The sequence below is a fragment of the Salmo salar genome, chromosome 10 (assembly GCF_965601325.2).
Source record: "Salmo salar chromosome 10, fSalSal1, whole genome shotgun sequence".
NCBI classification, from domain to species: Eukaryota; Metazoa; Chordata; class Actinopteri; order Salmoniformes; family Salmonidae; genus Salmo; species Salmo salar.
Genome location: NC_138300.1, coordinates 80,951,343 through 80,978,527, shown reverse-complemented (window position 1 = coordinate 80,978,527; position 27,185 = coordinate 80,951,343). Strand labels below are relative to the sequence as shown.

General features: G+C 44.0%; 1 protein-coding gene across 1 annotated transcript in view; it reads right to left on the bottom strand.

The window, feature by feature from the left end:
- LOC106561009 (voltage-dependent calcium channel subunit alpha-2/delta-4) overlaps positions 1 to 26,854 on the bottom strand; it is a 72,821-nt gene extending 45,967 nt beyond the window's left edge. The window contains exons 1-9 of the mRNA XM_082957190.1: positions 25,789 to 26,854; positions 20,218 to 20,299; positions 18,242 to 18,358; positions 17,893 to 17,952; positions 17,456 to 17,618; positions 17,085 to 17,216; positions 16,753 to 16,813; positions 2,534 to 2,684; positions 2,180 to 2,254 (exon numbers count right to left, since the gene is read on the bottom strand). Of these exons, the coding sequence (XP_082813316.1) occupies positions 2,180 to 2,254; positions 2,534 to 2,684; positions 16,753 to 16,813; positions 17,085 to 17,216; positions 17,456 to 17,618; positions 17,893 to 17,952; positions 18,242 to 18,358; positions 20,218 to 20,299; positions 25,789 to 26,102 (1,155 nt within the window). The 5' untranslated portion in view covers positions 26,103 to 26,854. The remainder of the gene's footprint in view (positions 1 to 2,179; positions 2,255 to 2,533; positions 2,685 to 16,752; positions 16,814 to 17,084; positions 17,217 to 17,455; positions 17,619 to 17,892; positions 17,953 to 18,241; positions 18,359 to 20,217; positions 20,300 to 25,788) is intronic.
- Between the last annotated feature and the right edge of the window lie 331 nt (positions 26,855 to 27,185).

The window sequence follows — 27,185 nt, the reverse complement described above, 5'->3', positions numbered from 1 at the left end:
CTGCCTGCCTGCCTGCCTGCCCAGCCCTCACTCATTTTACTATATGTTTACTGCTATGGTACAGTATATGGGCAGAGAGTGATTGATTGACAGATTAAATATAACTTTTTAGGAGGTTATACCACTCACACATTGCACTACCTACGCACAAATCCTGCAAGCTAAAATCGTATGGATTGATTTATCAATACATTTTATGCACACAGTACATTATAATTCTGTATCATATCTAATTGTGTGTTCTGCATACAGTATATATATATATATATATATATATATATATATATATATATATATATATATATATATATATATTTATACACTGCTCAAAAAAATAAAGGGAACACTTAAACAACACAATGTAACTCCAAGTCAATCACACTTCTGTGAAATCAAACTGTCCACTTAGGAAGCAACACTGATTGACAATACATTTCACATGCTGTTGTGCAAATGGAATAGACAACAGGTGGAAATTATAGGCAATTAGCAAGACACCCCCAATAAAGGAGTGGTTCTGCAGGTGGTGACCACAGACCACTTCTCAGTTCCTATGCTTCCTGGCTGATGTTTTGGTCACTTTGAATGCTGGCGGTGCTTTCACTCTAGTGGTAGCATGAGACGGAGTCTACAACCCACACAAGTGGCTCAGGTAGTGCAGCTCATCCAGGATGGCACATCAATGCGAGCTGTGGCAAGAAGGTTTGCTGTGTCTGTCAGCGTAGTGTCCAGAGCATGAAGGCGTTACCAGGAGACAGGCCAGTACATCAGGAGACGTGGAGGAGGCCGTAGGAGGGCAACAACCCAGCAGCAGGACCGTTACCTCCGCCTTTGTGCAAGGAGGAGCAGGAGAAGCACTGCCAGAGCCCTGCAAAATGACCTCCAGCAGGCCCCAAATGTGCATGTGTCTGCTCAAATGGTCAGAAACAGACTCCATGAGGGTGGTATGAGGGCCCGACGTCCACAGGTGGGGGTTGTGCTTACAGCCCAACACCGTGCAGGACGTTTGGCATTTGCCAGAGAACACCAAGATTGGCAAATGCGCCAGTGGCGCCCTGTGCTCTTCACAGATGAAAGCAGGTTCACACTGAGCACATGTGACAGACGTGACAGAGTCTGGAGACGCTGTGGAGAACGTTCTGCTGCCTGCAACATCCTCCAGCATGACCGGTTTGGCGGTGGGTCAGTCATGGTGTGGGGTGGCATTTCTTTGGGGGGCCGCACAGCCCTCCATGTGCTGAGGTAGCCTGACTGCCATTAGGTACCGAGATGAGATCCTCAGACCCCTTGTGAGACCATATGCTGGTGCGGTTGGCCCTGGGTTTCTCCTAATGCAAGACAATGCTAGACCTCATGTGGCTGGAGTGTGTCAGCAGTTCCTGCAAGAGGAAAGCATTGATGCTATGGACTGGCCCGCCCGTTCCCCAGACCTGAATCCAATTGAGCACATCTGGGACATCATGTCTCGCTCCATCTACCAATGCCACGTTGCACCACAGACTGTCCAGGAGTTGGCGGATGCTTTAGTCCAGGTCTGGGAGGAGATCCCTCAGGAGACCATCCGCCACCTCATCAGGAGCATGCCCAGGCGTTGTAGGGAGGTCATACAGGCACGTGGAGGCCACACACTGCTGAGCCTCATTTTGACTTGTTTTAAGGACATTACATCAAAGTTGGATCAGTCTGTAGTGTGGTTTTCCACTTTAATTTTAAGTGTTACTCCAAATCCAGACCTCCATGGGTTGATAAATTGGATTTCCATTGATTATTTTTGTGTGATTTTGTTGTCAGCACATTCAACTATGTAAAGAAAAAAGTATTTAATAAGATTTAATATTCATTCAGATCTAGGATGTGTTATTTTAGTGTTCCCTTTATTTTTTTGAGTAGTGTATATTATCTACAGTAGGCTGATGGTTGTTGTGAGTGACACCTGACCTGGAATGCTCTCTGATCCACACTGGTCTGATGCAAGAAGTAGGACCTAGGCAAGAGGTGGAGCCAACTATGCCACACCTAGCCCAGAAGCATGCCTGGCAGCCAAGGGGGACTCTCACTCTTCTCCCTCCATAGGGGTGTAATGTCATAATAGAACACTTTGAGTTGCTAGAGCCCTGCTGAGAGGTAAGGGCTCCGTGGCTTAGGTACACGGTTTACCTGAAGCAGATAATGGACTTACCTCACGGTTGTCCAAATCAGCCTGCACCAGAGTGCCTTGGAAGCAGGGCTCTACGTAGCGCACGTAGTCAGTGTACTGCGAGGAGAAAAGATGACAAGGCAGGGTTGGCGTTAGCACGGGTCTTGTCAAGTCAGCCTGTAGTCCTGGCAACAGTGTACTGTAACAGTGTTGCAATGCAACAGTATTGTGCTCTGAAGGGTAATGTGTATAGGTGTGACGTTGTAATGGTGTTGTCTTAGTCAACCAAAGATCAACTGAGGATGGGGGTGAATCTTTCACATTTCAATCCATGGAAATCAGAAGACCCTGTTTGAGATTGCCTGGCCATTGGTGCTAAGTGGAGGGTTGACTCACAGCAATGACGTTGACAAAGTCGTTCTCCCCCAGTGTGTCCAGGATGGTGTTGATGGTGTGTTTGGCAATGGTCATCTTCAAGCCTTTCATACTGCCACTGATGTCCACCACAATGATAATGTCCTTTGGTGAGGTGGCAGCCTGAATATACCTTTGGGACAGGGGGAGAGAAACAGGACTGTAACTCTATGGTGTATGAGAGGGTTCTACCACTGCTACAGCTTTTTGTGGTACAGGAAGTAGGCTCGAGCTCTCTTTTACACAGCTTCATGAAAATACTCCCCATAAAATGCACAACCCGTTACATAACAATTGACAATTATGTATAAAGCTCGGCCTGTAGTATAGGCACTGTATAACATCACCACAGTATCTGAAAACCAGGGGCAGCTCAGGTCCCAGGACACCTTTTAACTGAGAGGAGAGATAGGGAGGGCAGCCATATGCTACCTAAAACTTATCAGGGTCATTCCACAAAATGTGTGTATTTTTCCCACCTGTGTTTGTGAGATATTGTTTTGTGTTTGTGCATGTGCATGTGCACCACGTAGTCACGTTTCATTGTTCGTTTATTGATTGATTGTTTTTGCTTAAAGTTTCACTTTGTAATAAATATGTGGAACTCAACATCCGCTGCGCCTTGGTCCCGTTCTTACGACAACCGTGACAATATATGTAGTATGTATATCTCCTAGATTTAGGACAGACACTTCAAAACCTTTTTTGACTGTCCATTTTGCTATTTATAGATGTGTTATTCAATGTGTTTCTATGGGTTTTAGTAGTAAAGGCCAAAATCAATATTTTATCAAATATAAACTGTATGTATATTTTTTATGCCTAAAGGGGTCCTAAAATTCTAAATAAATTAGCTATATGATCCATAGTATGACCATCTTAAAACAATATCATGTCAACTTAGCCCCCACCAACCTCTAGACTCTAAATAATTAATGGAAGTGCCCTTTAGACCACATGGGCAGCCCAATTATTTTGATCAATCACATCAGATCTTTTCACATCAGCTCTAATTCAGAGCTGATGTTTTCATTACATTGGGGGGATTTTATTAGTATCCCCATTAGCCGACGCCAATGGTTCCGAAAACATACCGAAAAGATATTACAGACAAAATACTAATTAGTGAATAAAATATCAGAATTGGGCTGGTTGTCAAAACGTAGCCATGGAGAATTCAATAAATCTTATATTTTTATATAAATCAAGGCTTGCTTATGTGCCAAAACGCAGCATTTTGACATGTCCTTCGTGCACCCTCTGTGACTTCTAGGAAGTTTTCAACCCATTTGATCCCAAAATTTCTCCAAGTTTTTACCATTATTGTAATGCCCTATGAGCTATTAAAGTATTTGGACAGTGACAAGTTTTGTTGTATTGTCTCTGTACTCCAGTACTTTAGATTTGAAATTATATAATGACTATAAGGTTAAAGTCCAGACTGTCAGCTTTAATTTGAAGGTATTTTCATCAATATCGGTTGAACTGTTTAGAAATTACAGAACTTGTTGTTCATAGTCTCCCCATTTTAGGGGACCAAAAGTATTGGGACAAATTCACTTACAGTGGTTCCTCCTTTAAAAGTTGTGCCTTTATAGATACAGTGCCTTCAGAAAGTATTCAGACCCCTTAACTTTTTCCACATTTTGTTACGTTACAGCCTTATTCTAAAATGGACTAAATACATTTTTTCCCTCATCAATCTACACACAATACCCCATAATGACAAAGCGAAAACATGTTTTTTTTTTAAATTCAATTTTATATATATTTTTAAAACAGAAATACCTTATTTACATAAGTATTCAGACCCTTTGCAATGACACTCAAAATTGAGCTCAGATGCATCCTGTTTTCATTGACCATCCTTGAGATGTTTCTACAACTTGATTGGAGTCCATCGGTGGTAAATTAAATTTACCACAGGTCTAGGAGACCCCAAGGCCCAACAGAAGTGATAGGGGACTCATGCTCGCCTTCACATGAGACAGTAAATCAATATACATGTACAATAATACAATAATACATGGCCAAATCCCAGGACCTACCACATTAGAGCAATACATCCATGTCACTATATACTCTCTTTCCTCTGGCTGTAAAGTAAGGTAGTGTGAATGCTGTAGTGAAGTCAAACTCAATTTAACATATTATAATTAGCAAAAAGTAAATAAATAATGCTACTGAACCAGAAAAAAGCTTGCGTATAGATTTCACATAAACTTATAGAAAAACATGGAAAAACAACACGCAACACCTTTGTACAAGAATATGTAAGTAATGAGCTGCACTGTGAAGAGGTTATTGTGCATTTTCCAGTAAACTAATGGCAAATTGTCATTTCTTAACTGGAAACACTTGCTGCCACTAGCAATCTTGCCAGTAGCATGCTGTGCCAAAACGGACTCCTCTGTTGACAACATGCACATCAATTGCTAATTGGCAGCATACTGTAACAGCTGCAGCCTATCAGAAAATTGCAGGCGTGGCTTTTCAGCTACGGAATGTCATCCCGTTTAATGTGTTCTGTTCATAAAGACTAAAGGGAATCTTCACTGCCAGACACTATTTGGAGTGTTTTTTTCAGTATCCCTACATAATTATAAATGATGAGAGGGTGTTTTACAATATAAACTCAGCAAAAAAAGAAACGTCCTCTCACTGTCAGGTTTGTTCATTTTCAGCAAACTTAACATGTGTAAATATTTATATGAACATAACAAGATTCAACAACTGAGACATAAACTGAACAAGTTCCACATACATGTGACTAACATAAATGGAATCATGTGTCCCTGAACAAAGGAGGGGTCAAAATCAAAAGTAACAGTCAGTATCTGGTGTGGTCACCAGCTGCATTAAGTACTGCAGTGCATCTCCTCCTCATGGACTGCACTAGATTTGCCAGTTCTTGCTATGAGATGTTACCCCACTCTTCCACCAAGGCACCTGCAAGTTCCCAGACATTTCTGGGGGGAATGGCCCTAGCCCTCACCCTCCGATCCAACAGGTCCCAGACGTGCTCAATGGGATTGAGATCTGGGCTCTTCGCTGGCCATGGCAGAACACTGACATTCCTGTCTTGCAGGAAATCATGCACAGAACGAGCAGTATGGCTGGTGGCATTGTCATGCTGGAGGGTCATGTCAGGATGAGCCTGCCGGAAGGGTGCCACATGAGGGAGGAGGATGTCTTCCCTGTAACTCACAGCGTTGAGATTGCCTGCAATGACAACAAGCTCAGTCCGATGATGTTGTGACACACCGCCCAAGACCATGACGGACCATCCACCTCCAAATCGATCCCGCTCCAGAGTACAGGCCTCGGTGTAATACTCATTTCTTCGACAATAAACGCGAATCTGATCATCACCCCTGGTGAGACAGAACCGCGACTCGTCAGTGAAGAGCACTTTTTGCCAGTCCTGTCTGGTCCAGCGACGGTGGGTTTGTGCCCATAGGCGAGGTTGTTGCTGGTGATGTCTGGTGAGGACCTGCCTTACAACAGGCCTACAAGCCCTCAGTCCAGCATCTCTCAGCCTATTGCACACAGCCTGAGCACTGATGGAGGGATTATGCGTTCCTAGTGTAACTCGGACAGTTGTTGTTGCCATCCTGGTCCTGTCCCGCAGGTGTGATGTTCGGATGTACCGATCCTGTGCAGGTGTTGTTACACGTGGTCTGCCACTGCGAGGACCATCAGCTGTCCGTCCTGTCTCCCTGTAGCGCTGTCTTAGGCGTCTCACAGTACGGCCATTGCAATTTATTTCCCTGGCCACATCTGCAGTCATCATGCCTCCTTGCAGCATGCCTAAGGCACGTTTACACAGATGAGCAGGGACCCTGGGCATCTTTCTTTTGGTGTTTTTCAGAGTCAATAGAAAGGCCTCATTAGTGTCCTAAGTTTTCATAACTGTGACCTTAATTGCCTACCGTCTGTAAGCTGTTACTGTCTTAATGACCATTCCACAGGTGCATGTTCATTAATTATTTATGGTTCATTGAACAAGCATGGGAAACAGTGTTTAAACCCTTTACAATGAAGATCTGTGAAGTTATTTGGATTTTTACAAATTATCTTTGAAAGACAGGGTCCTGAAAAAGGGACGTTTATTTTTTTGCTGAGTTTAAATGTACTTTTAATCTGTCTATTTGCATATTTCAAGATATGGCATATGAGGGTGCGGTGAAAGATCCAACGGGCTGTCAATCATTTTGAAAAAACATTTGCTTGAAAACGGTAAATCAAATAACCCTCCATCATTAAGTCAGTGGATGAATCAAAAGGATTATTTTCTAAATATAGAAAAATGTGGGCTACAGAGAGAAGCAGAATAGTGCAGTTTGAAGCTATATGGCATGAAGTACTGCAAGCACAGGTGATGTCCAGGGAATGAGAAATTAGAATGGTGGGATCATGTGGGTCTGAGCAATTGTGAGGTCATTAATGTTTGTTGAAATTTGTGTCTGTAAATGTTGAGTTATCTATTGTTTTTGGCTATGTATGTTTTTGTGTAGTACAAAAAGAAATATAAAATATTAGTTATAAAAATGTAATAATACAATTATGAGCTATAGCTGTATATGACGAGTCATGTTTTGTAGCATTTATTGTGGCCTTTCTGTTTCGTCAATTGCACGATCATGCTAGCAGCGAGTAGATATGGTCTTCCTTGTTCAATAGAGGCATTGGACTTGTCTCAACAATGTTCCTATATGCCAGGACACTACACGTTATGTTTCACTATATGGATCACTCCAATATATTGGTATTACTCCGCGGCGGAGGGATACATACGAGGTGAGGATTTACAGATTTACTCCCGTGTACACATGTGTCACGGCAGGGGTGCGCCCCTATATATAGACCCCCTGGCCGCGAACCACATTCTCTTTCATTTTCTCGTTGGAAGTCCATATGGTTTGACGTACAAACGTTCTGAAGTTCGCTTGGTAAGTCACTGGTAAGTGTAATATCTTGCATGGAAGTATACTCACTGGCTGTTTGCATCTTGGAGCAGCTGGCCACATAGCCAGCCCCTTCTCTTGAGTGCTCCACTCGCTGTGTGTGGTTGATCTGTATCTTCCGCCCGTGGTTTGTCGTACTTGCATTTCGTTAGCATTACACTCTGCCTCCTAGGAGTACCCGACCATGGACATCATGATAGCTGCCATGGTCCTCCCGGACTGGGAGATTATAGGGCGGAACCCGCAACTGAAGCCGGGACCCCCCAGAGTCCTTGATACAGACTTGAAAGCCACAAATGGCTCCCTCTGCTCTCTTGGCCGCCTTATCAATGCGGCCATGCTGCTGCAGGCCTACCTGCAGACTCTGTTGCCCCGGCTGCAGGAGGGCACAGAGGAGCTCCTCCGGGAAGCGATGGAGGTGTCTCGCCTGCTTTCGTCGCTCCAGAGGAGTGTGCCCCGCACCAACGAACGGGCCATGGCGCAGGTGGTTACCTCTCTGGCTGGCCCAATCCCATCTGCTCTCCAGAGCACATTTGCCACTCTCCCCATCACCACAGGGCATATGTTTGGCCCAGGGGTTGATGGCATTCTGGAGCAGACCGATAAGTTTTGTAGGGACGAGGAGACCCTGAGACGGTTCATGCCGCCTCCTCAGGCCCCAGGTCCAAGGCAGACGGACCGTCGCCACCCACCTGCACCCGAACGACGGTGGGGTCCCTCTCCTACCCCATCGCCTCGTGCTGAGGTTACGACAGCGGGGAGGGGCACAGCCTGCGGTGGAGCAACAACCTGTTAACCATCACCGCCATAGGGATGTGCCTGGGGGACCCAGGCGCTCAAGGTGCCAGAGGAGCGGCGGGCCCTGGCAGGACCCCTGACACACCCTTCCTCGGCCTAGGCTGCTTCTCCCGGTCTCAAAGGGTAAAGTGGGAGGAGGGTGAGGAGTACCCCTGGGTGTTGTCCACAATGGTCGAGGGGGTACCGATTCCAATTCCGATGCTGGCCCCCGTCCTTCAGGGGCCTTCGTGTCACCACGGATGTGTACCTCCTGAAGAAAACCCTGTGGAGAGCTCCTCACTCTTGGACATGGGTGCCATCTGCATGATCGAGACATCAGAACGGCTAGGTGGGTTCTACTCCACTTATTTTGTGGTCCCAAAAAGAGACAGAGGGTTTCGACCAATTCTGGACCTCTGCAACCTAAATGTGTACTTGAAGGTACTGTCCCCAGACCGCGTGTTGCAGGCTGTGCCCAGGGACCAGTGGTTTGTGACGCTGAACCTGAGGGATGCATACTTTCATGTTCCTGTTCACCCAGATCATTGGCAGTATCTCCAATTCGCTTTCGAAGGGACGGCTTATGAATTCATGATTCTTCCCTTAGGCCTCTCCTTGGAACCCCGCACTTTCACAAAGTGCGATGGACGCTGTCCTGGCACCTCTCACGTCCCGAGGATTGTTGATCCTCAATTACCTGGACGATTGGCTGATTTGTGCCCTGACCAGGACCCAGATCCTGTCAGACAGAGACATGCTCCTGACCCACATTGGCGGGATGTGCATTATTGTTAAATGAAAAGAAGAGTCATCTGACACCCACCCGGAGGGTGGCCTATATTGGCATGGAACTGGACTCAGTCCTCATGTGAGCACGCCTGCCCACCAGAAGGGTTCAGGAGATCTTATCTTGCCTCAACCTCTTTCAGCAGGGGTGGGTGGTATCTGCCCTGACCTGCCAACACCTGTTAGACTTGCTGACGGTGGCCTCGTTGTTGATTCCCCTGGGCCTGCTCCATCTCCACCCTCTTCAACGGTGGTTCAACTCCCACCGGCTGCACCCGAAGCGCCAGCTGCGGGTGACCGCCCAGTGACTCAGGGCATTGTTGAGGTGGCGCTGTCACTCCTTTCTCTCAGGTGGGGGGAGATGCTGAGTATGTGCCGCCGGGAGCTGGTCAGCACAGATGCCTCCCAGATCGACTGGGGGGTGTGACCAAGAGCAGGTCGGCCAGCAGCTGATGGCTACCCCCCTTGGATCGGCAGGCACATCAATACACTAGAGCTCTGAGCTGTACTGCTGGCCCTGTGGTCTTTCCTTCCACAACTGAAGGGAAGACATGTCCTGGTGAGAACGAACAACACCACAGTGGTGGCTTACATCAACCATCAGGGTGGACTGAGGTCCCACCTCCTCCATCTTATGGCACGGGAGTTCCTTCTCTGGGCTTAGGGACGTCTAGCGTCTCTACGTGCTGCGCACGTACCTGACATCCTGAATATGGCAGCAGATATGCTCTCGAGGGAGGGCCCGCCACCTTGGGACTGGAGCCTACATCCCCAGGTGGTGCAGCACCTGTGGGACAAGTTCGGGAGGGCGCAGGTGGACCTGTTTGCCTACCTGGACAATGCACACTGCCCTCTGTGGTACTCCATGTCGGAGCCACCAGGGCCTCTGGGCTTGGATGCTCTGGCTCACGATTGGCCAGGGCTGGAGCTTTATCCTGTTTGGGATAGGGGGCAGTATTTTCACGGCCGGATAAAAAACGTACCCGATTTAATCTGGTTATTACTCCTGCCCAGAAACTAGAATATGCATATAATTAGTAGATTTTGATAGAAAACACCCTAAAGTTTCTAAAACTGTTTGAATGGTATCTGTGAGTATAACATAACTCATATGGCAGGCCAAAACCTGAGAAGATTCTATATGGGAAGTGCTCTGTCTGACCATTTCTTGGCCTTCTGTAGCCTCTTTATCGAAAATACAGGATCTCTGCTGTAACGTGACATTTTCTAAGGCTTTCATTGGCTCTCAGAAGGCGCCAGAACGTTGAATGATAACTCTGCAGTCTCTGGGCGAAAAACGGTAGGGGTTTTGGTGAGTGGTACTTCTGAGAACAATGACACTGCAGCGCGCGTGCATGTGATGACTCCATTTTCTTATTTCAGTGTTTGAACGGATACAACGTCTCCCGGTTGGAATATTATCGCTATTTTACGAGAAATCGCATAAAAAAATTGATTTTAAACAGCGTTTGACATGCTTCGAAGTACGGTAATGGAATATTTTGACATTTTTTGTCACGATACGCGCCGGCGCGTCACCCTTCGGATAGTGTCTTGAACGCACGAATAAAACGGAGCAATTTGGATATAACTATGGATTATTTGGAACCAAAACAACATTGGTTGTTGAAGTAGAAGTCCTGGGAGTGCATTCTGACGAAGAACAGCAAAGGTAATCCAATTTTTGTTATAGTAAATCTGAGTTTGGTGAGTTCCAAACTTGGTGGGTGTCAAAATAGCTAGCCATGATGGCCGGGCTATCTACTCAGAATATTGCAAAATGTGCTTTCACCGAAAAGCTATTTTAAAATCGGACACCGCGATTGCATAAAGGAGTTCTGTATCTATAATTCTTAAAATAATTGTTATGTTTTTTGTCAACGTTTTGTCAACGTGAGTAATTTAGTAAATTCACCAGATGTTTTCGGTGGGTATGCTAGTTCTGAACAAAACATGGTAATGTAAAAAGCTGGTTTTTGATATAAATATGAACTTGATTGAACAAAACATGCATGTATTGTATAACATAATGTCCTAGGAGTGTCATCTGATGAAGATCATCAAAGGTTAGTGCTGCATTTAGCTGTGGTTTTGGTTTTTGTGACATATATGCTAGCTTGAAAAATGTGTGTGTGATTATTTCTGGCTGGGTACTCTCCTGACATAATCTAATGTTTTGCTTTCTTTGTAAAGCCTTTTTGAAATCGGACAATGTGGTTAGATAAAGGAGAGTCTTGTCTTTAAAATGGTGTAAAATAGTCATATGTTTGAAAAATTGAAGTTTTTGCATTTTTTAGGTATTTGTAATTCGCGCCACTCTATACCATTGGATATTGGTGAGGCGTTCCGCTAGCGGAACGTCTGTCCCTAACAGGTTATGCATTACCCCCTTTTCCCCTGATCCAGGAGGTGCTGGACAGGATCAGGATGGCAGAGTATCGTCTGCTGCTGGTGGCCCCATACTGGTCCAGACATCCATGGTTCAGCCTTATCCTATCCTTGTTGTCTGCTGTCTCAGGCCGGGGGAACTCTATAGCATCCGAAACCGCACCGCCTCAGTCTGTGGGCTTGGCTGCTGAACGGCACCAAAGGTCAATGTTAGGACTACAGGAGCTCTTAATGAACACCATTCAGAGCGCAAGGCCACCGGCTACAACCGCGGCATACCAGTTGTGCTGGCGGTTGTTCTGCTCTTGGTGCACTGGTATTGAGGTTGTGCCCGAGTCATGTGGGGTGCAGCATGTCCTCCAATACCTGCAGTCTCACTTGGATGAGGGTTTGGCAGCCTCTACACTGAGAGGATATATCTGCCTGCCATGTGGGGTGGATGGACAGGCCAGTGGGGCGCCATCCCTTGGTCACACAAGTTTATGAAGGGGGTTCATCGCCTGCGTCCAGCTAGGACCCGCCAAATGGCGAGTTGGGATCTGGATGTGGTTTTGGCAGCATTGGCAAAGCCACCTTTCAAACTGTTGGAGTCTGCCTCCCTGAATCAACTCTCTATGAAGGTGGCTTTGTTGGTAGCGATTACTTCCAGTGAGAACAACATACCAGCTCTTTGTCTGCTATGGTGAGAGAGTCCTTGGGGCTGGGTTATCAAAGCAGAGGTTTTCTCACTGGATCGTGGACACAATTACGACAGCATACCGCCTGGCTGGTAGGCCAGTGCTGGGTTCTGTGGTGGCACGTTCAACACGAGGTGTGGCTGCGTCCTGGGCTTTACTGAGAGGAGTGCCCCTCCTGATATCTGTGCTGCGGCCAGCTGGGCTTCCTCTTGCACCTTAACTTGGTACTATCGGGTAAATGTGGCACCTCCCTCTGCGATTGGTGCAGCGGTCCTGGGCACCCCCTCCCCTTCCGGGGACTGTCCAGGAACCCTCCTTCCACATTGATGGCCCCTGCGTCTTATCTGCTGGCTGGCCAGGTCCCTCTAGCTCCGACTAAATTTGGTACGGGTATACCAATATATTGGAGTGATCCAATATAGTGAAACATAACAAAGGTTACATATGTAACCAGATTTATGTGAGTTATATGGATCACTCCAATCCTCTACAGTGCTAGTGGCGCCTCAAAAATTATGTAGAGAACGTGTGTTGCGGCCTTGGGGTCTATATATAGGGGAGGACCCCAGCCGTGACACAGGTGTACATGGGAGTAAATCTTTAAATCCTCACCTCAGATGCATCCCTCCACCAGGGAGTGATACCAATATATTGGAATGATCCATATAGCTCACATAACCGTGGTTACATAAGTAACCTTCTATATCTACGTTCACAAATTTTCCCTGGCTTTGTAAAGACTGCAGCCCTACTTCGTTGTTCCCACAGTTGAAGGCAGGCTTTTCAAACGGGGCGGTAGTCGTTTACAGGTTCACAGAAGCTTGCTAAATAATTAGCTACAATGGCTGCTTCCGATGATTCTTCTTTCCAAGAAGAGCTGGAGGAACAAAATATTTTTTTAATGTTCATTTACAGCCCTATTTATTTGTGCCGGAATACACTTAAACCAGATGGACCTGCACTCAGGAGGCCAAATTACAAATTAGTAAGTTGTTTTGCTGTTGGTAGCTAGCTAGCAATATAAGCTGTCTTTTTACACGAGGCAGTGTTGTTCAGTACAGCACAATTTGGTGATCGATTTGGCCATAACTGGGCTTGCTAGTACCTCTACAAGGCAAGCTAGCCAAGTTTAGATAGCTAGCTGTGTATTTGCTATATCTAAAAAATACTGTTCTACAGTCTGTAGTCTAATGTTATAGCCAGCTAGCTAACTAGCCTATCTAGGAGCAAAACCGGAGAATTGTTTTGATGATGATGGCGGAGAGTAAAGGAATGACTTTGTCTTTATGACTTATATCAGTCTCAGAGTTAACTATACCTGTGTGTTGTAGCTAGCTAGCTAACGTGTCTGTGAGATGTCTCATATTCTACACCATGATGCTACAGTACAGACAGTACACAACGATTGCCCATGAATGTGTAATTAAGTTTTCGTCTTTCTCTCACAGACAATAGCGTTTGATACAAAGAAGTTGATGACTCAAGAGGAGATGTGAAAGGTCCCATAACAGAAATCTCCCCTTGTATAAAAGTGACTCCGAACTCACGGCACTACCCAAAAACACCATATGCAAGTATTCCCTTTGTAGAACTGTTGTATTTATTATAGGCGTTAGTAGTATATTTGTCTTATACTGTATATATGTCATACATCGCCATAACTGTTCCTTCAACCTGCTGTGTAAACACCTCGGTCTCCAGAAAAAATATAAGCCATGTCTACTTATTTGCTATATTGACAGTGTAATCTATTTTTATTGAAACATGTTTACTTGCCAACAAAGTTTAAGTGAAACACCAACTCCCTGCATTATTTGTTTTATCAGTCAGACTGAAGCTAGTTTATTTTGGAACACTTCACATGTGACATTTCACAACTAAAATCTCACAACTAAACTGAAAACATAATTTCAAAATGTATATTTTTAAAGACTTCACATATAACATTTCACATGTGAAAACATGCTTTTGGAACACTTCACATGTGATCAAATGTGCAATTGCATGTGTCATCACAGCTAAAATATTTCCCTACCTGGGATTTTAACACACAACCTCTTGATTTGAGGTAGGCTAATCCTTCTGCTCTTCCACATAGTCTGTAGCATTCCCCTGAACATTCCTTACCTACAATACATCTCTGCAGTGCCATCTGCAATTTAATTGACAATTTAATTGACTTATACCAGTAATTTTAGGGTTTTCTGTATAGTTCAGTAATGTTGATGGTGCATATGATTAAGTTTTAATGTTACTGCTGAATCATTATGATAAATATATTTGTTTTTCTTACGTGTATTTTTAACAAAGAGATTTACTTTGATGTTCCAAGTGTAGGAATACAGGTGAAATCCGTTACTGACATAGACATGATGGGGTAGCAGGAAGATCATAATGCCATGAACCAAGAGGTTATGAGTTAAAATCCCAGGTAAAAACATGTTGAATCATAATAATTACTGTATAAATAAAAATACACAATGCAGTCATGTACAGTGCATTCAGAAAGTATTCAGACCCCTTGACTTTTTCCACTTTTTGTTACGTTACAGCCTTATTCTAAAATGGATTTAAAAAAGTAAAATACCTCATCAATCTACAATCAATACCCCGTAATGAAAAGGCAAAAATGTTTTTTTTTTACATTTTGGCAAATGTATAAAAAAATTACACAATTAAATAACACATTAACATAAATATTCAGACCCATAACTCAGTACTGTGTTGAAGCACCTTAGGCAGAGATTACAGCATAGAGTCATCTTGGGTATGACGCTACAAGCTTGGCACACCTGTATTTGGGTAGTATCTCCCACTCTTCTCTGCAGATCCACTCAAGCTCTGTCAAGTTGGATGGGGAGCGTCACTGCAAAGCTATTTTCAGGTCTCTCCAGAGATGTTCGATTGGGTACAAGTACGGACTCTGGCTGGGCCACTGAGACTTGTCACGAAGCCACTTCTGCGTTGTCTTGGCTGTGTGCTTAGGGTCGTTGTCCTGTTGGAAGGTAAACCTTTGCCCCAGTCTGAGGTCTTGAGATTAGGTTCAAGTCCGAGCTCTGTCTGGGCCACACAAGGACATTCAGAGACGTGTCCTGAAGCCACTTCTGCATTGTCTTGGCTGTGTGCCTAGGGTCGTTGTCCTGTTGAAAGGTGAACATTGAGGTCTAGAGCGCTCTGGAGCAGGTTTTCATCAAGGATCTCTCTGTACTTTGCTCCGTTCATCTTTCCCTCAATCCTGACTAGTCTCCCAGTCCCTGCAGCTGAAAAACATCCCCACAGCATGATGCTGCCATCAGCATGCTTTACCGTAGAGATGGTGCTAGGTCTCCTCCAGATGTGATGCTTGGCAAAGAGTTCAATCTTGGTTTCATCAGACCAGAGAATCTTGTTTCTTATGGTCTAAGTCCTTTAAGTGCCTTTTGGCACTTAAAGCGGGCTGTCATGTGCCTTTTACTGAGGAGTGACTTCCGTCTGGCCACTCTACCATAAAGATCTTATTGCTGGAGTGCTGCAGAGAAGGTTCTCCCATCTCCACAGAGGAACTCTGGAGCTCTGTCAGAGTGACCATCAGGTCTTGGTCACCTCCCTGACCAAGGCCCTTCTCTCCCGATTACTCAGTTTGGCTGGGCGGCCAGCTCTAGGAAGAGTCTTGGTGTTTCCAAACTTCTTTCATTAAAGAATGATGGAGGCCACAGTGTTATTTGAGGACCTTCAATGCTGCAGAAATGTTTTGGTACCCTTCCCCAGATCAGTGCCTTGACACAATCCTGTCTCGGAGCTCTACAGACAATTCCTTTGACCTCATGGCTTGGTTTGTTTTTTGCTCTGACATGCACTGTCAACTGTGGGACCTTATATAGACAGGTGTGTGCCTTTCCAAATCATGTCCAATCAATTGAATTTACTACAGGTGGAATCCAATCAAGTTGTAGAAACATCTCAAGGATGATCAGTGGAAACATAATGCACCTGAGTCTCATATTGTGTGTAGAATGATGAGGGGAGAAAAATTATTTAATACATTTTAGAATAAGGCAGTAACATAACAAAATGCATCCTTTCAGTGCATCCTTTCTGAATGCACTGTATCTCAAATATGTAAGTTGAAAACACTATGTTTAAACCACTGTGTGTATCATAACAACTTATTTTTGTTTGCAGGGCATCACCCATGAAATCTCATGTGAAAATTTGAATTCACATGTGAAAGGTTTTTGATCACATGTAAAATCCACGTGAAACTTCATGTGAAATATCATCACATGTGAAGTGTTCCAAAAACACATGTTTTCACATGATTTCATATTTGAAAATCCACATGTGAAACTACCACTGTGAAATATCACATGTGAAATGTTCCAAAAACACATGGTTTCACATGATTTCACATGTGCAAAACATGTGCAAATGTCACGTGAAATAATGTGATTTTCAACATGTGAAATCATGTGTTGTTTCCGTAAGGGGAGTATAAGGGTATAAGAGGTCACAGTATTAGTGTCAAACTCTTACTCTTACTCTTGTCTCCTTGATACCTGTCAGTTTCCTACTCTGGTCAAGGGCAAGGCCACCCTAGACACTACTAAATGCAGAGATAGTAGCTTACCAGTTACGGTTCCTGCAGTCAAAAGCAGCAACACCATTTGAATCTGGAGTCCATTTGATACCTGTATAAATGATACAGTCACACAATCTCCACAGTCAGCAAACATCATGGCATCCATTTCAATTCTACAACATCGCTGCAATTTACATCATAAGAGAGCGTTGACATGATTTATCTATACTAGTATGTTTTTATGTTTTGCTGTGCTATCTTTTCTGAAATGTTCTATTCTAGATTTAAACATAATTCTGTGCTGATTTATGCTATAAGTTGTGTATGGAGCTGTGGGCGTATGACATCAGCATTGTGTGGGCATCTGCCTAGTCCTTTACCAGGGTAGATTCTGAAGAAACCTGAGGAGCTGCCAAAGTACTGCCAGGTGAGAGTGGGGTCTTTCTTGAAGTTATTGATGAACACGTCATTCAGAGCCTCCGACATGTAGATTCCATTGAGGATGTAGGGATCTTTACACAGGGGAGAGAGAGCAGCAAATGAGTGAGATGGAAAGTGTAACATCACATATAGCAATACCTTTCACTTTAAAGGCTGACTACGCCACACCTAATCCAATGTTCTTACATGCTAATCTCTCGTTGAATTCGATGTGGGATTTATGTAAAAATATGTGTTACGTGCATATATAAATTAGGATTTGCATCCAAGGGCCTGCAAAGGGCCTGTTTCAACTTCACCACACGCACACCTTTGTTGTAGACATTGGTGGGGACCTGTACGTCACTCTGCATTGTGTTGACTGGGATGTTGTTGAAATGCTCATTCTCCTCCAGAGGAAACTCCCCACCCAGCTCTATGAAGTTACCATCGTCGTCCATTGTGTTCACCAGCATGGAGTTATAATAGTCAAACTGGAGAAGGAAAAAGCACGAGGTAGGTGGGAAAAGTTGCATTCAAATTCATCAAGTGTGATTGGAAGTCAAGTAAGTTAGCAGTGTATATTCTATCAGAAACTAGCTTCTTCTCATGGCATTGTGTGTTTTTGTGGTCATCAAAGTGTGCATGATGGTTAGACATTTCATTATCTCTATTGTGGTACTGTAGAACGGCTTTGTGATACTCATAGTAGCAATACTTTGCTAAATCTGAGACCTCACATTCCCACAGACAGATAGAATGACAAACCTGTAGAGTTTTGTTGAACTCGTGGTACAAATCGGCATCCTCCGCAGACTCAGCCAACCGCTGAGGAGAAAATAAAGATACATTCATTTAAAGAAGTTTTGAAAACCACAAGCCCAACCACAATAGTCATGGTTAAAGTTCTGGGGGTGGCTACTCTCATATTGCAAAGAGTGTATAACAGCAGGGGACATCAACAGATGGTCCAATGACAAGTTCTGGTCTGCGAGGGGATCTAATGTGGCTCGCCAAAGTTGTCTTATGGTGTTAAAATTAAAACAACTAATGAAGAATCTTTCACTTCTCTCATTGATTTATCAAACACCAACTTGTATCTGACCTTTGTACTCACCTTAACGGACTTCATCTTGGACCCCAGCATTCTCTCTATGTCCTCTGAAAAGTTCTTCACTTGGGCTCTCCCATCGATGTCCACTATCTTGATAATGGACTCTACATCTCTGAATTTCTGAAAAGAACAAGGGAGATGTTCAACAACGTCTTTTTAGTTTGTCTGATATGTAATATTTGATCATCTGGTTACCCATTTGTACAGAAAATGAAATGCAGCTCCAATTGCAGCATTGCCATGCTAACGTGGCACGTATCATTCTCTCTTGGAGATGATTGATTCAGAGAGTTAAGTGTGAGCCATTAGGTAAAGCCATTTGAAGACGAAACAGAGCTCTCTGACTTTACTTGTATCTTAATTACTCGATTAAGTCACTCACTAATCCTAATTAATCCAAGCAACCCATATACTGAAGGGTGAAAGCGTCATACTGTGTATTCTAAAGCTATAAGAGGAGCCATGACTGAATAGCTCTGTTGAGGAGAGAGTTCAGCTATGCTAGATACAGATATTTTTCCTCTGGCAATTCACAGGTACAATGAGTACACAATGGTCATCACAATGTCAGGAATATCAGATAATGAGGTAGATCCAGTACATAGCATTGACTAAATCAGCATACCATAAAATAGTAGTTGAAAATTGAAATATAATTATTATAAGTAAGAGTAGAGACAAGCAAACAAACTAAATACATAGTAAAGACAAGATTGGGACATGACCATCTGAAACAAGTACAGGAGGACACAACATCCTGTTTATCATTATGGTAAAGAGTTCCTGGTTCCTACATTATATTAGTGTGATCGCATTTGTAGCCTAGCTGCCCTGTACCATGTGTGTCTTTGTCTGCTGCCCTGGGCCACTAGCTGTGCCAAGTATCTCACTCTACTCTACTCTACTCTACTCTACTCTACTCTACTCTACTCTACTCTACTCTACTCTACTCTACTCTACTCTACTCCACTCCACAGTGTGCCCTGCAGACAGAGTGTGACCAGCTGGCTCACTGTATCTTAGTGGACATGATAAGATTACAGGTGGCGGGTGGACACAGAAAATATGAGGGTTCCTCAAGGGTTCTTTGGGAAGGGTGATGGTTTTATGTAGAACCATACCATACCTTTGAGCCCATCAATGGTTCTTTGTAGTTCAAGAAAGCATTCTTTCCTCTTTTAGTGATAATTAAAATGGAGTGACAGCAGCTTATTTGAATATTTTGGGGAATGGTTTGGGCACAACTCTTTTTGTTCAACCGTGAGTGAGAGTGTCATTATAGTTTATTTAATCTGTGGTGTTGAGCAATTACATGGTGTGTATGACTACGACCAGTGAGGGTGTCTTATGAAAGATGCATTCCCTTGTGTCTATTGTGAACAGTTGACTAAGTCTGTAGATCTCAACTCTCTCCTCAGGGACCCCCAGCTGTGCCAGAGCTAGCACACCTGATTCAACTTGTTAATAATCACAATAAATCCACTGGCATTTTAAGAATATAATATGGCTACTAATCCAGAATAATTTTTGAGATTGAAAAATGTTCTTTATAGAGCCATTCTCCATAAAGGTTCTATAAAAAACATGTATAAATAACCTTTTTGGGTTCTATATAGAACCTTTTATTAATGGTTCTTTATTTAACCTCAGGAAAAGGTTCTCTATAGCGCCATACAGGTTCCATTTAGAACCTTCAGAAAAATAACCTTCTGCTATGGTTACCAACCAAATAAGCCTTATTTGTAACTATATCATTCATAACCATTTGTTTTTAGTGTGTGGTGTTAGAGGAGAATATGGGGCGCCACATGAGGTTATACATGTGATGAGACAAGAAAAATATGGGGAAGGTAGTGATCAGTGGGTTGAAATGGCAGAGCATATGTGTGGTTAGTGGAGCTGTTTTTGTCCTGTGGTTGATGTTAATTCGGTATCATTCTCGTTTAGGGATCAACCCCCAAATAAAACCCATATTTTACCTTTTGCAGAATGTTAGCTCCCGAGTATCTTGTGGTAGCCTCGCGTAGTTGCACTGAAAGGACATTTGCCCAAACTTGGACCCTGAGAGAGATAGAGAGAGAGAGGTGATGGATAATCTATCATCCTGTCCATGACAGAATATAATCATCAAGATTTTGGCCTTGCTGTCTACATGACACTCAAAACCCAGACTGGACCCATGTGCCAAAAAAGGCGATGAATATCACAACTGTAATGCCAATTTGTTTAATCTGTCCATGGTTGATGTAGGGCAGTAGAAGGTTCCAGGTGCCCCTCAAGCACATGATTGGATTTTAAGCATAGGCGCGGGATGCTGAGAAATATGTTTTGCCCCCGCTACACACGGCTACATCGGTCTGCTAATAGTAGTAAAGTAAAGGCCCAGTTCTTCTGTTTTTTATTAATTTTCTATTCAGATTTTTCAGGGGGTGCTGTAGCACCCTCAGCACCCCTACTTCCCACAGCTATGATTTTAAGGCACCTATTGAACTCTCTGTCAACAGACAGACTACCAATGTGGTGTTGTATGGAAATCAAATAGAATGCTATGTAATGTTATTTGTTTTCTCCTCACGACCTCATTAAAAATAATGTCGCCGATGGAGATGCCTGCCGTTTTACGATCCTGTAACCAATTGTGCTATTGTGTATGTTTTGTCGTGTTATTTGTAACTTGTTTTGTACATAATGTTTCTGCCACCGTGTCTTATGATCGAAAAGAGCTTCTAGACATCAGGACAGCGATTACTCACCGCGTACTGGACTAGTACTTTTTCTTCAACAATTTGGACGGGAAGGATTTACTTCAGATGCCCGACAAGTCCCTCATCCCTGTCATTCGCAGGAGAAAGAGACAGAGGTATCGGGGACGAAGGTCCGGGTGCCTTGGAAGGATTCGATGCCGAGAGGGTAATCTACCTTTACGGTCAGTCCTATTAGCCAACATACAATCAATTGATAATAAAATAGACGAACTACAATCACGTATATCCTACCAACGGGACTTTAAAAACTGTAACATCTCATGTGTCACCGAGTCGTGGCTGAACGACGACATGAACAACATACAGCTTGTGGGTTTTAAGCTTTTTCGGCAGGATAGAACAGCGGCCTCTGGTAAGACAAGGGGTGGCTGTCTATGTATATTTGTAAACAACAGCTGGTGCACGAAATCTAAGGAAGTCTCAAGGTTTTCTTGTCTGAGGTTAGAGTATCTCATGATAAGTTGTAGACCACAATATTTACCAAGAGAGTTTTCAGCTGTATTTTTTGTAGCTGTCTATATACCACCGCAAACTGATGCTGGCACTAAGCCCGAACTCAATGAGCTGTATATGGCCATAAGCAAACAGGAAAACGCTCATCCAGAGGTGGCGCTCCTAGTGGCCGGGGACTTTAATGCAGGGAAACTCAAATCCGTTTTACCTCATTTCTACCAGCATGTTAAATGTGCAACCAGAGGGGAAAAAAACTCTGGACCACCTTTACTCCACACACAGAGATGCGTACAAAGCTCTCCCTCGCCCTCCATTTGGCAAATCTGACCATAATTCTATCCCCTCTGCTTACAAGCAAAAACTAAAGCAGGAAGCACCAGTGACTTGGTCAATAAGAAAGTGGTCAGATGAAGCAGATGCTAAGCTTCTTCCGATGGCATTGAGGAGTACACCACATAAGTCACTGGCTTTATCAATCAGTGCATCGAGGACGTTGTCCCCACATTGACCGTACGTACATACCCCAACCAGAAGCCATGGATTACAGGCAACATCCACACTGAGCTAAAGGGTAGAGCTGCCGCTTTCAAGGAACGGGACTCTAACCCGGAAGCTTATAAGAAATCCCGCTATGCCCTCCGAAGAATCATCTAACAGGAAAAGTGTCAATACAGGACTAAGATTGAATTGTACAACACCGGCTCCGACGCTCGTCGTATGTGGCAAGGCTTGCAAACTAATACAGATTACAAAGAGAAGCACAGACGTGAGCTACCCAGTGACACGAGCCTATCATACAAGCTAAATTACTTCTATGCTCACTTCGAGGCAAGTAACACTGTAGCATACATGAGAGCGTCAGCTGTTCTGGATGACTGTGATCACGTTCTCCGTAGCTGATGTGAGTAAAACCTTTAAACAAGGCCGCAGGGCCAGACGGATTACAAGGACGCGTACTCCGAGCATGGCTTGTTCAACTGGCAAGTGTCATCTTTGACATTTTCAACCTGTTCCTGACTGAGTCTGTAATACCAACATGTTTCAAGCAGACCACCATAGTCCCTGTGCCCAAGAACACTAAGGTAACCTGCCTAAATGACTACCGACCCGTAGCACTCACGTCTGTAGCCATGAAGTGCTTTGAAAGGCTGGTCATGGCTCACATCAACACCATTATCCCAGAAAACCCTAGACCCACTCCAATTTGAATACCACTCCAACAGATCTACAGATCATGCAATCTCTATGGCAATCAACACTTTCATTTCCCACCTGGACAAAAGGAACACCTATGTGGGAATGCTATTCATTGACTACAGATCAGCGTTCAACACCATAATGCCCTCAACTCTCATCACTAAGCTAAGAACCCTGATTTTCTAGTCAGTCTCACTCAGATATCATATTAAAAACTGTAAACATTTCTCTCTGCCCCATGGCAAAATGTGCAGAATTGCATCAAACTAGCTTTAAAACATCAACATTTTCTCTACACCCGATGGCAAAATGTGTAGAATTGCACAGAATGAATACGATAACTAAAAATGTGCATTAAAAAATGTTTGAAAAATCTCTCTGGCAAAATGTGTAGAACTGCACAAAACTAACTCTAAAACTGTGGCCACTCATGATGAGTTCCGATTTCTTGTGACCCCCACCCCCATCAAAGTTGCCCATCCCTGATTTAGAGTGTGGTATTGTGTTAAAAAAAATGTAAGAGCTTAGGAACTCAATTGGTGAAGTCCATAGGATCGAAAAAGGATGAATGCAACAAACATGTCTCTGTCACTAACAAATATAGTCATGCATGGTAACTCTACAATTTACTTGAAAGGCAATGCACTCTGGGAAATATTTGAATAAGGATTTAATTTAATACTGTTCCGGTGCCTATTTGGGTCCACAGACTCCACACTTTGAGTGTTGATTTAACACTGTTATTTATTTATTTATTACACTTGAAAATTTGCTGTGTAAGCGTCCAACTTGCTGTTTGCAATGTTTACAATTGTCTTTGAATTACTCTGCAGTTTTTTTAAGTATCATAAAATAAATGTTCAGTGTCATGTCGAAAAGCCATACAGTAGTTGAGCGTCACAACTTATTTATACTTATCTGTACAAAATATCATTGGTTAATTGGTTTTACTTGATTATATACACCTGGGTTAATGGACATTGAGAAGAATGGACATTTACCGAATGTTCAGATAGTAATGTATTGTGTAGATAAAATATGGCTGTCAGCTAGATTGGAATAGTATATGAGATTGTGTGTGCTCTATTCATTATATTTCTATCATCAACATGCAGTTCCAGATACAGCCCTGCCATTAGTTGAAGTAACTTCCTGTGATCTGTATTAAAACATTTTGAAAAAGTTTTTGCTTTCTCAGATCTGTATTAATATAGTTTTGAAAAGTAGTCACTTTCTGAGATCTGTATTCAAATAGTTGGAGTCACCCTCCAAAGTAACTGTTGGTTCCCCCAGGAAAAATAGTTACTTTCCGCAAAGCACAGTTAAAACTATAGTTATCCCAGGTCTGCAGTGATGACACCTTGGATCAGACTACCACAGTCCTGCTGAGGCTTCAGGCAGTGATGGACCCAGTGTGGTGCAAGTTAACATGCAGGTCTGCTCACAGGAGGTTCTTCTGACAACACACTCCGGTCTGCATGACCATCTGTCTACCAATGTGGTGTGATGCTATTGGCCCGGCCCAAATGGGTAAGGGCAGAGTCCTGCAAAATAACAGTGGTCAACCGATCATATGACCGGCACTTTGGACCACTTCCTGCACAAACAGCCACTGGCAGTGACTAAACTGACCACCGCTTACTGGGAATTGGAAGCCTATGGGAGAAATGCTTCTTGGTAAAAAACTAACTTGGTTGGCAAAACTGGTTGCAAGGACATCATTATGAAGTCTTTCATTTCATCATGGTCAGATTTGTTACTGGTTGCAAAAGCAAGACAATGACGTCCTATGCCAAATTTTGCCTGTTAGTGGGTCAAGTATCTTTTATCTATAACACACTGGCTTAAAAACCAATGGAACTGCCAGCAATAAGCTGTTGGCAACTTTGAAGAGCGAGACAGCTTTGGGTCAATCAATATAATATTCGGCCTGACTCAAGGATTTAAATGTATGTAAGCTCAGGATAATATCTCGTTTGTCCAATGCCAGCCCTGTATTAGCCTACAAATCTAATCTACAGAAACATAGACAAGCGCAGAACAGCCAGCTCTCCCCATTGTGCCTTGGGGAAATATCAATGCATTTTATCACAAAGACAAGGCTAGCCTTGTCCCACATGGGATGAAGCGAAATGTAATGTAGTAAACCACGTGACAAACACTCCATCACATCAGCACACTGAGTGACCTGATGATTGCCCACAGTGACCTGATGATGATGTTTGTTCTCTTCCAGCAAAGTAAAATGGTGGCTGAATTCCACAAGGGGAGAAAATCTGGATTTTGAAAGCAAGGGGGAAAAAATCCTGGCTTTGACGCCGGATGATGAATCACATCACATCAAATCATGTTGTGGAACTGGCCTGGCTGACCGCTGGCACTGTCCCCTAATATGGTGGGATGAGAGATGAATGTGAACACAGGGCCAGACGGGCTGACAGCAGAGTGCAGAGTGTGGGACTTGAGCGTGATTAATCTCCCTGGCTCATGGGACCTTTTTAGGTGCTGTGATTTTGGTGACAGTTGGATGGGGTTCAATTATAGCGGAGGGAGTGAAGCGGAGGCAGCGGAGAGAGGAATCAGGGTCAATGTGTAATCAGGCCTTGAAACAAACCGAACAGCAGCTGACTGCAGATAAACAACAATAACCAGCCCGTCAGTCAGACAGACCGTATTGGAATAGAGGTTCAACCTAGAAATCCTCCTCCTTATATGCATTTTAGCAGACACTTTTGTCCCTCTACTATAAATGGCTGGATTCGGCTGGTCAGAAAATGTGCTCCTCAAAATTTTTCCAACTGCATCAATTACATTTGTTAGAAGCGTACTGTAAAAGTCAGTCACTTGAATCTCAGGGTGACAAGCTGCTGATAAAACTGTGGAGACTCATCAACATCAAAGGGCAACTGGAGGATTGCTACAGATCACACAGTGCTGGACCAACAGGGAATTATATATTTGAGATAGTACAGTAAGAATACCACTGCACTAAGTGATAGATTTAGCCCCCTTGTGCCTCTACGTCTGAGGTGTAGCTGACACACAAAGCCTCAGTAGCCTGTATGAATAGTAACTTTAAAGGAGAGACTGTTGGAGGTGAGCAGTACTACATGATAGCACTAAGGGGCTACTCACGTCTCAGGTGGTATCTTCATCTGAGCGTGAGCAGTGAAGCAGAACCAGCTGAAACACAGGATCCACAGGCCCAGCCTCAGCCCCGCTGGAGTCCCTCTGGGTCCCAGCCTGCTCGTTACTCCACCTGACTCGGCCCTGGGTCCTAGTCCCATCCTGTAAGGGTCCACTGTGTCAGCCCTGGGTCCTAGTTTCATCCTGCCTGGGTCCACTGTGTCAGCCCTGGGTCCTAGTTCTATCCTGCCTGGGTCCACTGTGTCGGCCCTGGGTAGTAGTCCCATCCTGCCTGGGCCCACTGTGTCGCCTGAGGAAGACATCTGTACGGGTGTTATCTATGGCTCCTCTCCAATGTCTCAGTCAGCACACAACAAAACAACGACAACACACCTCAGGATCAGCAAGCCTCAGGAAAGTGTCGAGGAACATCCCAATGAGTCTGTGGGAGAAAGTGTTCTCATGTCGGCTAAAGGAAGTGGAAGCCCCATGACGTCATTTTTGATTGTGGTGAATATGTGAACCGGAATACTGTCCTCCTCTGAGTCCGTAAATACCCGCAGTTGGGATTCTGTCATCCCCCAAGGCTTTCTCGTTATCTTCTCATTCTCTCAAAACCACAGGCCAACCTCTCCTTTTTCCAATCCTGAAGCACTACAGCATTCTCCTGTTGGTGTTAGAAGTGTTGCCTTCTAGTGTTAGAAGTTGAGAAGCTCAAAACACTCCAACATGACACAACGAAGAGGCACTATTTAGATCACTGTGACCCGTCGATCAACCATGAAGACGACACTCTAAGAGGTATTCATCAGAAGTTGCATGGTGGTCATTCACAAGATCTAGATACTGTAGTTCCTCTCTGCATCCTGGCGGTGAAGGATCCCTTCCTGGTCTCTGGAATACCAGAGCAGATGAACAGGTTATGCACAGACCAGACAGACGTGCCGTCACACTGACAACGACGAGATGAAAATAACCCACAGAAAAATGATGGGAGGGAGGCATGCAGCAGCCATTGATTTGTCGGCATTCCGAAGCTGCCTACTCTGTCATCAAATTTAGGGCGTAACCTAGTTGGATTAAAACTCCCCACCCGAGTTGGGAATAGGAGAGTGAGAGGAAGGGAGGGGGGGATGGAGGGAAAGTAGAGAGGAGGAGGGAGGGAGCGAGGGGGGATCGAAGCGGAGGATTGGATGAGGGGTTTGTTTTATCTAAGAGGATTATAGTGATTTCTGGAGACAGGCTCTTGTCCATCCAATCAGTGGATGATAAATAAAAGCCCCAACGGTTTTTTAGCGAAGGCAGTGCTGGACTGGGATATCTAATGAAGCCTGATACTCCCCTCCAACATAAACACGCTTACCAAGCCAAATCCCGCCCAGCCACTCTGGCAATGTGGCACTCTG